We start from the raw sequence: 13,166 nt of genomic DNA, 5'->3' as shown, positions 1-13,166 counted from the left end.
AATAAGTAACCACAATCATATAATATGTATTGTAAATTACAGTAGACTATGCAAAAAATAATTTAAATGAGAGTGAGCACAAGCACTGTGGGTGTATTAGAGCAGGATCAGTTGTACAGCAAGGAAGACCAATGCTTAAAGAATTGTGGTTAAGAAATGTGGACATTGTTGGCATGACAAATGTGAATCTTTTATATATTGTTAAATTTACATATAGTTATTCAGGTTAAAAAGTCCATTGAATTCAGCTAATGAAAAACAAAACTGAATGAATAAATTAATAAATTGATAACCTCTCTATATGGAAACATATACCTACAGCTGATCCAGAGGAAGTTAAAAAATAACCATAAAAAGTATCATCTGATTTGCTCCATCAGGGAAAAAAATTCCTTCTTGATCCCCTAAGGCAGATCTTCCCTGGATCAACACTCTAGTGTTACTACTTATACATGTTAATAGATTAATAATACTTCAAGGAGAACTATGGGGTCAGTGCTTTTCCCCATAGTTCTCCTAAGGGTCACGGGAGGACATAAGCTATCGTACTCCCGTGACCCAAAGCTCAATATATCGGGCTACAGCTCGCAGTATACTGAGACCGCCGCAGCCAGGATGGATCCCGACATTACTGTTGAGATCCACCCAGCTGCGTGATTGACAGCTGGCTCTGCCTATCTAGAGGCAGAGCCAGCTGTGCCCCCCTCCCCGTCCGTTATGCCAGTCAGCACTGGGGGATCGGAGAGGGAAGGGGAATCCCTGCAGGGACATGATCGAGAAGTGAGCGAGCGATGGTATTTGTTCGCTCACTTCCCGATCTATTGAGCCGACGTCTGACAGTTTCATTGTCACACGTCGGCTCGAACTATGAGGTTGAGTGAAAATCACTCACCTCATAGTTCTCCTTTAATGCTGTTAATATTTTTTGCTTTTTTGGAATGCATTTTGGATTTTATTTTAAAACAATCATGGAGTCTATTACACATTCACAGCACTGTATTGTGAAGAACCCTTTCTGTATGCAGCGGTTAAACCTCTTTTCCACCAGGTGCAAAGAGTGTCCCCTTGAGCTTTTCATTGATCTGAAAGTGAATAACTTTGCATGTCCACTATATGCATCATGTATTTATTTATATGCGGTGATAGCTAGTAGTAGTTAGTCACATTCAACTGGACATGCTCTGTTATGTTGAAGACATGTAGCTTCTTCAAGACATGTTGTTAGTTCTTTGTATTCAGTTTAACCACTTGAAGACCAGGGCATTAAACACCCTTCCTGCCCAGGCCATTTTTCAGAGCTTTCTTGTTTGGTGGTATGTCATCACCACTGGGGTTTTTATTTTTTACGATCTAACAAAACAAAAACCAACATTTTGAAAGAAAACGGTTTGTCCTGCATTATGTTATGAAATATTTATTACCCATTTTTCTGGGTGATATATAAAAGATGGTGTCATGTTGGGTAAATAGACACCAAACATGTCAAACCTTAAAATTGCATGCGCCCGCAAAATTGCAAAAAACTACCATTCCCAAAATTGGCCATAGACAATGCTTTTAAATGTTTTACTGCTCATCAGTTTAGTGTTAACAGTTATTAATGGCCCTAAAATTATTGCTCACACTCACCAGATGTTCGTGGTTATATGTAGCATGTGCGGCGCAATCGTAATTTTCGCACGTAGGCACACCTGACACATGTTTGCACATGTATGTGGGGCCTGGGGACTTTTAAATTTTTTTGTGTTTTTACATTTTTTAGTATTTTTATGCCTCTTTTTTTTTTTACACTTCAATGTATTGCTATCACTTAGGGGGATAACAAACCCCTATGTGATAGCCAATATACACGACAGGTCCTTTTTTATGGAGACATCAGAGGTCTTTAAGACCCCTAATGTCAACTAGGGAGTCCCAAAGAAGATGGTGAATGTTGGAATGACAGCTGAATGCATCACTTCCTGCATTCACAGAATGGGGAGGAGCCCAGAGGGAAATCATGTACTGATCTATCTCTGATCTCTGGTGTCAATGCTGCTGCACTGGTAGTAGAGGGGGCCACAGACACACACACAAAATACAAGCGATCAGCAGCTCTACAGCCACCAACACGCTTGATATTTAAACAGCCATCACTGGCTGTTTACATTTTTAAAAGTTTTCCCACTAGTGCACACGCTGGGCAGCGCTCACAAGTGGTGGCGGGGATGGTTTTAAAGTGCCCACCTACATCTACAAGGATTCCATCCAGCCATTTATGTACGCCTACTGAATGGGAAGCATTTATGTTCACACATGTAGCTCTGACACCTTAATCCAGTCACCATATGATGTGTGGATAATGATTGTCCAATAACAGGATTGGAAGTGTAAAAGTTGTAGTACAACCCTGTTCTGATTACATAACCCCATCCTTGGCATCAGGCACCTGCATATATGTTAATCCCTTGGTTTACATGGATAAAGGTGTGAATTGTTGTTTAATCACTGGCCTAGAGATGTAGAGTAGACTTGGAATTTCATTGTGCCCTCTATAGATTGAAAGCATCCAGAGTGTCTCCATGTTTCACAATAGGTATGGTGTGCTTTTCTTTGAAAGCTTCATTTTCTTTCATCCTTTAACATAGAGCTGATGTGACAAACAGCTCCTGCTTTGTCTCAGCTGTCCAGAAGTTGTTTTCACAGAAGCATTGTGGCTTATCAATATGCATTTTAGCAAATTCCAGTCTGGACTTTTTAGGTCATTCATTTAACTGAGGATTCTTTCTTTGAGCCCACTTCCACTCCAAAAGTAACAGATGGTGCAATCAGACAGTAGTGTACCTTTGAACTTGTTGTTCAGCTTGTATGTTTTGAAGATTTCCTTATATCTTTGTCTACCATTTGCACTATATTTCTGTTCAATCTGGGGTACATTTTTCTCTTGCGGCTACACCCAGGTAGGTGGGCTACACTCCTATGGACCTTAAACTGCTTAGAAATATTTGCAACTGCAGTCACAGGACCATCAAGCTGCTTGCAAATGGTCTTCTAGCCTTTACCTTCGACATGCTGTTCAATAATTTTCCTTCTGATCTCCTCAGGTAATTCTTTCCTCACTTTTGATTTGTGGTCAGTGGGAAGAATGCTCCTTACACTGGCACTTATTAGGAAGCATTCCCCCCTTACGGATAGCGAAAAAGGTAACACTGGTCTACAAGGAGAAAGCATTGCAAATGAAAGTAGCTACATTTTACTAGAATTGGGTCACTAATAAAGGAAAATTAAGTCTTGAGTATTAATTGGCTCCAGTTTCCAAGATACAGCTTCAGGTCAAAACTGCTTTACAATAAATAAAATTACGAGGTGGATGTGCGATAATGCTGGATAACTTTTCTGCAACATGTGATATAGCAATGAGAATGATGCTACACCAATCATTATAAATTAATATTTTTAATGATACCAATAAACTAAGTTTCCATTAATTTATTGGTTGTCCATGTAACATTTTCATGCTCCATTCTGGTGGATCTGGAATAGGTAAGTTCTTACCATGGGGTACAGGACGCAGGGTGGATGGAATGTTTGGATATTCCATGGTCCACTTCCTCTTTCTTTAGATCCATTTTGCAATTGGGGGAACCATGCAAAAATAGCAGTCACTACTATGATTGGTGGGTTCCCTCTACACCATTGGGACTGCAAAAGACTTTGACTTTTCTTCTTTTTTAGCCAATGAACCCAGATAAGTTGCACATGTAATGCAACAATAAAGAGGGGCCCAACTCTTGTCCAGATCCTCTATTTTGCATCCATAATATAGGTGGTATGCTTTTTTCACCACTGCTGTCATACTGCACGTTTGAAATGCAAATATAACCTTGCCACAAATGTAGCAGAAGTTAATCTGCGTTGTTTACACAGTTTCAAGTCTTGGCTTCTGGGGGAAAATATCACGCAACTGTTCCTTGGAAATGTTAGGCAATGACACTTTCACAAACCACCAGATGTAACTGTATGATGAATAGAGAAATGCACCTTGCAATAAAAGAACATTACATTACAGTTAGGTAATAATCTTTAGTCTCAAAGTGAAGATAAGTGTATACACTTCCATGTGGTACAATTTTCATTGCTCTACCATACTTTGTCTAGAAGTTATGAGGCATCGTGATCATCAGACACACCCCTCCCTTGTAAGCAAATATACTCTCCTGTGTATAAATCTTTATTGTGAAATATCTTGAAAACTTTAGCCAACCAGCACCTTTATCACCTGTTTTCAAATTCATCTAATCAAAATATGTAAGAATTAACACATTTTATTTCGGAGGTCAATAATTTCCCAAAATGTGTAGACCAGTGTAATTGGTGTCAGTTACCAAGTTACCAAGAGGTAAAAAGTTGTCTGGGCTTAAGGAACCCTGAGCAACACAATGGCTAAGAAATAAATATTTCCCTCTTTATACATTGTTTTATCTGTAACGGTTGTCTTAGGTCTTAGGTATGTCTGTCACAGTCATTCCTACATCATGCATTTCCCAATTATTTTCAAAATGTATGTAAGTTGCAGATATTAAACAAACAACATTGTATGTGATCAGATAATACAATTAGCATTTCCCTCACAAAATAACTTCCTGGAAAAAAGTGAGGGAAGTCATACAGTATAATTCATCTAATGCTGACTGACTGGAGATAAGTATTTTCATTTTTGCTTATAGCTATCCATTACAACAAAATATTTACTTGTTTTATTTTTCTTCATTAAAGTATCTCACAAATATACAAAACATAAAAGAAAATACTACCAACAATTTTCTATAAAATCGATTTAACCTGCAGCTCATCTAATAAAAGACCTATTTCTATCCCTTGACCTCAGAAGGCCTACCTAGCTATCTCATGAGTTATCCAAATTTCTGTAGGAAAGGGAGTTTTCGTTTATACTTTCTACTAATCTCATCAAAAATATTGTTTTACCTAGCTTGGTTCCCCTTTGCCCAAAATATTAAAATACTAAATATCTGGAGACCTGACCAGTATATTCCATAATTTGTGGTATTCTTTTATCTGTCCATGTTCTAAGTATGTTCTTTAAAGTGATTAATATGAATATAATCAGCAAATTACCATGTCTTTCTCCAGGACCTGGCAGAAAAATTATATTATCCCATGTAAATGTAATCCATCTCTGCTGTAAGCCACTCAACCATACTCGGTTTCTATTCCACATTCTCTTTATCTTTTTGCAATGAAACTACATATAGATTAAATCTGGAGCAATCGTTTTGCACTTCAGAGATCATGGATCTCTCTCACCCATCCACTCACAGTATTTTGCTCTGGAGATATACACCCTATTTATCACTCTAAAGTATACTTCCATCAGATCAGTCCCTTTCCTACTGAAACTTCTCTCGGTTGCCTCTCCTATGTTCTTCACACAGAACAAATGTCCTCCATTTCTCATTAAACAGATTTATTTTTACCATATAGTGATCTGACAAACTGTTTACTTTATATATAACTCTAATAGGAACCCTTTTTCTCAAATTTTCTAAAATATTTATGAAAATATTTACTTACAGTACATTTGGGATAGATATAAGTTTTATTTTCTGAGTCAAAGTAGGTATGATTTTCTAAAAAATATCCCTATGAACATTTGATGTTTCTTAAGCAGAATGTAAATAGCAAGGCTGTAATAAATCCTAATTAATTAAAATGACACAAAGGTCTCTATAGTGAATGTATTTCCCATATTGTTACCTCTCATTACAAAGGATTTTTTTTTTAGCATAAAAAGAATGTTTGCATGATACCGATAAGGCAGAATTCTTGAACATTATGATTCCGTTACTCGGCTCTAAAATAATAAATTATGCTTTTCTGGCAAGCTCCCAAAACATGATGGTTGCTAGGTTTCATCTCAGTACCAGTATTAAAATCTAATTCTATTCACACCGGAACACATTATTATAAAATGATTATTTAGGTGAGTTACATATGCTGCCCATATTAATCTGAAAAAAACAACTGCAGGCATAAACTATCCTGAATTATTTTTAATAGGTTAGAAAGTAGAAAATTAACTGAAACAATGTTAATGTTCTAGGGATAGCTGGACTTGCTTGCCCTTCACAGCTGAGGTCCCCAGTAGGATCAATTATATGTTTTTATGAATTGCATTTACATCTTCTTAGTTTATCTTTTTGGTGACATTAGTTTAACAGATATACACACATTTAGTATGCAAATGACTTACATAAGTAAATTCCAAAGAATTAATGCCAAACTCTGGGTAAAAAAAGAATTTACACACAGCACTGGCTGATGTCACATCCCCACCCCTTCCATTCACAGAACACCTTGTATTCTTTAAGAAAAATACATTTTGTGAATGGGCAACTAGTGAGGAGGGGTGGGGATGTGACTGGAGCACTTCACTGCACAGGTCACATCCCCCACTCCCCACAGTGCACAGACGCTAATATGTGTAATATCTGGCATGCTGCAAGGTAAGATTTTTATGCTTTGCAGCAACCCTCTATACATAACATACAGTTTTTAATGATGATTTATACACCCAGTGTGATGTGTAAATGATTATTTTTTCCTTAGGATTGGCTTTAAGCGAATTTGTTTTGATATATTCTAAATCCAAGTCACCCACATGTAGTTATAGTGCATAATGTATAATTCCCAGCTATTGGGAATCCTTAAAATTCATTTCCACCTTTGTAAGTGATTAGCATGTATTGCGGTAATGTAGAGGTGCTGTGAGGATGTACATGTGTGCACATTTTCATGACTCAAATTGCAGGCTTTCTTCATTTTTAAAATAAACTTTTTATTAGGCCTTAATCCTAGACATTCAAAATTTTCTCCACCTCCACCAGTTTGACACAGGGGTCAGATTGTAAAGCATATTGTAAACAGCTTCCCTCCTCCCTGTGATTCTGTGTAACATAATCACGAAACACTAGCTCAGCCTCTGCACACAATAAACTGTCTTGGGGCGGGGGTGCCACTATGAATACTATTTATGGGGGGTGGAGCGCTCATTTGTAATATACACACATTGCTTGCAAAACACAGAGGCAGCAATTTCCAGATGAACAGGAAAGCTAACTAAAACTTAGGTTTCTGTGTTCATATACAGCAACTGCATATGCCTGCTTCATGCACACTCTATGTGCATTGCTGTCATGTGTGTTTTTTTAAATACCTCCAAAAAAGGGGGAAATGGGCTGTAAATCCCCAATCCAGGCAAAAAAAAAATTATTCAGTTTTGAACAGGGTAGGGAAGATCTCCTATAGGGGTGTATTGTAGATTGTGTTACTGCTGGGGAATTAGGAAAAGGAAATTACTAAAAAATCTCTGCTGATTGTGCCACCATTGGGGAGCTTAGAGAAGAAAATAATAGAAAATCTCTAAGTCGGGGCACAGACCGCAACAGAAAACATCTTTTTTTGTAATATGGAAACAGTTAAAGCCTTTGTCAGGTTGTTATTATCATCTGTGATTTCTTGTCATGATAACAATTGCTACCCTTATTTCTTGTCCAGTTGTCTTAGGTTGTCAGAGGGAAAACATGTAAGCTGAAAGTCCTTCAATGGAGTCATGGACAGCAATAAATATGTGACAGATGTTCTACTTTTTCCAAATCAATCCAAATATGAATATGTCTTGGATGGAGTTTGGCTTTTAATTATCAAATACAAAAGGAAATTGTAATTCAGATAAAATATTCAAACTGAAATTTGTCTACTTTGTTGCTGCAGCAGCCATGCTCTTGGTATCAGCCACTTCAGTTGTGGACATTTATAAATGTATGTTGTACTGAAGTGGTTAATGAGAACATCATCCTTCCCTGCTTTTTTCCTGCTCCCTTGAAGGTCTCTCCACTGCTTGAATGTGGTTTGAGCTGTCTGAGTTTATTTCTAAGCTACAGCTTTGTTTAGACAAATGTATTGTCTATTTGTTGTTCCTGATGGATCTCGCAGGTAGTTTCTGTGTCTCATTCCTCCATCTCTCGGTAGATTAGACAGGTCATTTTACATGCCTATTCTGGGTATGGCTCTGCCCTTTCCTGTGAGGGTGAACTCTATTAGATCTGTCAGTGCCTCTGAAACAAATGGCAAATGCAATCATCAATTCATAATTAGCTCTGTGGAAGGGCTTTACAAAAACAAACTTCCCAGGATACTCACCAGCCAGGCCGCAAAAAATACCAAAGTGTCTAACTACAAGGGTTAAAAACAGAGGTTTTAGTTGCACAACTTTTTAAAAATATGTGGAAGCCACACTGCCTTGTCAAGGCCGCTCTGGGTAGTGTGGTCCTAACTCTAATCTATGAGAGCCTCCATCTTGGAGCATACATAGCAAAACATGATTTGGATGAAATGGCAAATGCACTCATCAATTCATAACTAGCTCTAAGCAAGGTGCACATGGAAGAGCTTTACAAAGTACAAAAACACATTTTGTACACCACACTCAACAGCCAGACCACACAAAAACACACTGGCTAGTGTGGGACATCTCCGCACTGAATGGAATTTGTTTTTGCAATTGTTTTGCTTTGGTACATGTCTCCCAGTGAAGTGCCCAGCTCCCCATGCCCTTAGTTTGATAAGTCCTTGCCTATCAGCCTTTAAAATGGAGAGAATTTATTTTCAAGTTTTGCCTTCCATTCTCTACAATAGGGTTTCAAAAGGGTTTTATGATTTTAACTGGCGTGTTTGCCAATCGAAGTTGTGAATAAAACTCAAGCAAGTTAGCCCATCATTAGTCATGGGTTATTATACTTTGCTTATAATAAATGCACTTTTTAGGCCTTACATTCCATGCAAGATTATCATGGCTTATCCTGATTTCAGTGTTTTGTTCAGAAATCCTGTATTCCTCAGCTATATAGGACTGTTGCACACAGAATGTGTTGGCCTGAAAAGTTTCTTTTCTGAAAGTGCAAAAGGAATTTACATCCTGTCACATTTAAGAATTATTAAACATGTGGAATTTTTCTCATGGGATTCATGTTACACTGTATTAATGGTATTGGGAGAGCTGCAGGCTGGCTATGGTAAATCGTTTTTAAAGTAAGTAGGAAGTTGATTAAAAATTATTTGAAGATTACATTGTTGAGCCTAAAATTTAATTTCACATCTGCTGTGAAAAAATAAACAAATACCAAATTTCATTTTGTTTTTTAGGATATGAATGATTTCTCACCTGTGTTTAGTCGAGCACTCTACTGGGGAATGGTGGCTCCAGATGCCCTAAAGGGCACAGTGATAGTAGCCGTTACAGCTGAAGATTATGATCCTCCGGTAAGTCAGAGTCGTGTATTAATACTATTGTCCCCAAGTGGGAAGCCTCTTTAACCCTCATAAATGACCTAACCCTCTGAGCATCTAAGTTGATTATTAAGAGTCTCTCCCAGCAGTGGATCTCATACATTTCTTATATTTGCCAATTGCCTATCATTATGCTGCATTTTGCAGTAATTTCGGCCAATCTGAATACATAAAATGGTATTTAACTAAAACTTCAAGAGCTGACAATTCTTATGTAGAATAGTAGAAAAAGCCAAGTATTCTGCAGCAAATACTAGAGTTTTATAATTATTACAGTAAGGGTAAAATTATTAATTAGATAACATATAAATATAAAAATTGATTATTTTATATCTGCAGAGCCTACATGTCTATATATGCTCAGTACATATAATTGTATGCAAGAGTAGCTAGTTCATTTGTAGCCCTTTAAAATGCTTTAAAAAAAGAAGCTAATTATGAAAACAGTGGCCAGAACCTTTTTATTACACATTTACCACTGCTGTTCTTTAGTCTGTGAGTATTAATCATGATCCAATATACATATTGCTTAGGGCTTTTAGCCAGGAAGAAAGCAATGTCACAAGCATAGCAACACATAGCAAATAATTAGAAAATATATTTTGTTGTGTTGACTTTGCGAAACTCATGAAGTATCAGCACAGATAAAGTTTATCTAAACCCAAGAGCAAAAATGTTACATATTGCAGCTTAACAGTCCTTGGATATGGTTGTTGCAGTTGTTTTTTTAAATCATGCTTTTTTAACTTTTTCTATTGCATTTCATTATTCATACCCATTGATAGCTCACCTAGTAAATGCTCAGTCACTCTGAGAAACTAGGTTGTCACCCTTGTTTAGAAAGTATGTTAGGACTGCAGAAAATCTTCCCCTCTCCTAAACTCCAACAGGGGAAGGTGTTCTGTAATTAACAGAGAGGTCTAGGAACAATGCTAACAGTCAGCAGAGCACAGAAAGCATAACTCACTACATTTCTGGATCAACAAGTACTTTTTTGTTTACATACATCTTACCTTCAATGGAGATGAGAAACTCAAACCACCTTTCAAGGTTTACAGCAATATCTATGTATAAACCTTGATACACTTATTGTAGTCCACCATTTTAATATAATACATTTCCCCTCCTTTCAAAGTAAACTTGTTCTAGAGCACCCTGAGATCCCCAAATCCTGGGATGCTCTAATAATATTTTTGTGGTCATTGTGGTCACTTAATTTTTATCAGTTGGATAACCTTATTTAAAAAAAAAACACAACAGTTATCTTAAGTTATTTTTAATATTTACATGACAATGCAGTTACTAGTATTTGAGATTTTTGAAATATGGAATGTTGGAGTAAAAGGCACACTTTATTCTGAGATATTCAATTTATTAGATGACTGGAAATCAATATGCCTTTTAATTTTGAGAATGCATCTTGTAAAAATGATTTCCAAGCTAGTGTATGTTCCACAGACTTGATTGGATAAGCATTGCACAAAATACTTTGTAGTTAGGTTTGCATGGAATGACTTGTGCTGAATTATTTGCACTGTCTCTGGGTGTAAAGAAGGCCACAGAGTAGAAAGTGTTGAAGAACACAGTTGCAGTCTTTTGTCTTTTCATCAAGTTTCAAGAGATAGTTTGTTGTTCGGATATTTATGCTTATAGCTGATATGTACATTATATGCAGTGTTTAGACTGCAATCTGAAAGCAAAAACAAAGAAAAGCTGCATATATATTGAATATCAGTTGACAGAACATGTTATATTTTCTTTTAGGCATCTAATTATGTTTTTGAGCTTTTTAATAAAAATAAATGTTATTAGTTAGCAACCATTACATCTGCAATTATTATCAGAATTTAAAGTTCACACAAGCACTAGATGCCTCTCTTTGCAACCAGATAGCTATCAAGCTTTTACAGGGTTCAGTGGATTTTGGCAGACACACTTTGCCTACAGTCACCAAAGGTCTAGGTTATCAGATTAGAAATCTTTGGCCAGTAGTCAATTTTTCCTGGCAAACATAAAAGCTGCAATAGTGTGGTATTTGAAAGACACCGGATTAGTGAAAGCTGAAGTTCACATTTTACATTTTCTATCTGTAGCAAATTTATTGTGCAATCTTCATTTTCTGAGCTGTATTTAATTACCCCAGCTCTAGATGTGTATGTGTTTTGGACTTGCTCACAAATTTCGATCGTATCAAGGCTCCGTACTTATATCTGCCGCCTGGCCTGATTAAATAAAAAGTGCACACTCTGAGAACATACCACACTGAGACCAGTTGTTCAGAGTAAGATACTTCTGCTTTATTCTTCCGAGTAACAGCCTTTTATAGGCAGCTGCACGTGTATGTTTTGTATGTTTAATCGTAGCATTGCAAAAAGCATTCTAGCTTATAATTGGTTAGATCCATTCATGCATAACTTCCTTCCAGGATGTTTATGACTTCCGTCTTGGGGCTTGTCTTAAGAGGAGGTGCCATCTTAGTTCCTATTTCTAGTGCGTACTTTGGATATAAGGGGGAGGGGGTGCATGAGCACCAATTTCTGAGTAAGGTTTTGAGCAAGGTAAACAAGAGCAAGGGAGAGCGAAAAGCAAATTAACATATATATTACAATTGATCTATTGAGATAGGCATTTTGTCATAATCATACTTAACCACTTCCATTACAGTCCCCCCTAAAATGACTATTTCAAATAATAATTTTTTCCTATCCCTTAACCTATCACCTGGCACACACCCCGGAACTCTTCTCTTAACATGCATAGGGGCCATCCGAGGGGCTAATCCACTTCTGGTCCCGACATGTTGGTGTGCACAGTCAGGTGGTCTCTGTCCCTACTCTTACTAAGCTAAAGTGTTTGTGGTATTATATTTGGGGAGACACAGATTGTAATGGGGACTATGTGGACTATGTGTTCTGCTATTCCCTTAAGTGCATCCCTAGTGTCGTTCCCTAGTTCTTATTGATTGTTAGTTAGTTCATTAGACAGAGCAGTGCACTTCCATTACATATGCAAAAGGTGTTTTTTAGTATGACCCCCTCCTCCCAAAACAATGTTGATATTTATAAACAAAAGTAAAACCAGAATGTGCTATTTGAGTGTTATTGCTATGGAAGCCTACTATTCTCAATGCTATATAGCTGGCTGCATCAAACATGATGTACAGAGTCTTACCACTGCTTAGGGCCTGCTCACACCATCTCCAGACCATCTCCAGACCAGAACATTTTTTACCTGCACCAAAATTGCATACATGGTAATTCCAATGGTTTTAAATGAGGCTATTTCACACTATGGTGTTCTTTCCAGAGCATGCTGCAGTTTATCTGCTCTGGAATGCACAAAAAAACATGTAGCCGCATACAAACACACTAGAATGCAAACATACATAAAAATACACATACACGTGTTTGCAAAAATGAATCCAGATCTGGTCTTGACATTGTGTGAAGCACTTAAGTATATAAAAAAACTAAGGCAGTCTGTTAAGGGGTTAAAGTACATTTAGTACCTATTAATAATAACCAGAATTTCCTTTAAAAATTAATTAAAAAAATAAGATAGCTGCTGGTGGGTATTAAGTGCAAGCAGAGATTCCAATCCACCAATACTATGACTGAAAGTCAGTTGTCCTGAACAGGCAAAGCTACAGCACCTTCTGGTATGATCAGAGCTTGCCTGCTCCCCCACATTTTATCATAGTAATGGGCCAAGTGAAATATGAGGTAATGGGGGCAGGTGTGGGCAAGCTTAAAAACTACCTACACTTGTTAGAACAGGGAACAGGGGGCAAGTGGCGAGGTGGGTGTCAGAGAGAAGCTTTG

At 37.3% G+C, this 13,166-nt stretch overlaps 1 protein-coding gene across 1 annotated transcript in view; it reads left to right on the top strand.

The window, feature by feature from the left end:
- PCDH15 (protocadherin related 15) overlaps positions 1-13,166 on the top strand; it is a 553,205-nt gene that overhangs the window by 313,146 nt on the left and 226,893 nt on the right. Inside the window, exon 17 of the mRNA XM_018568452.1 lies at positions 9,202-9,318. Within this exon, the coding sequence (XP_018423954.1) occupies positions 9,202-9,318 (117 nt within the window). The remainder of the gene's footprint in view (positions 1-9,201; positions 9,319-13,166) is intronic.

Source organism: Nanorana parkeri, unplaced genomic scaffold (genome assembly GCF_000935625.1).
Source record: "Nanorana parkeri isolate BGI_ZX_2015 unplaced genomic scaffold, ASM93562v1 scaffold32, whole genome shotgun sequence".
Lineage (NCBI taxonomy): Eukaryota > Metazoa > Chordata > Amphibia > Anura > Dicroglossidae > Nanorana > Nanorana parkeri.
This window is presented reverse-complemented; position numbering and strand designations above follow the sequence as displayed.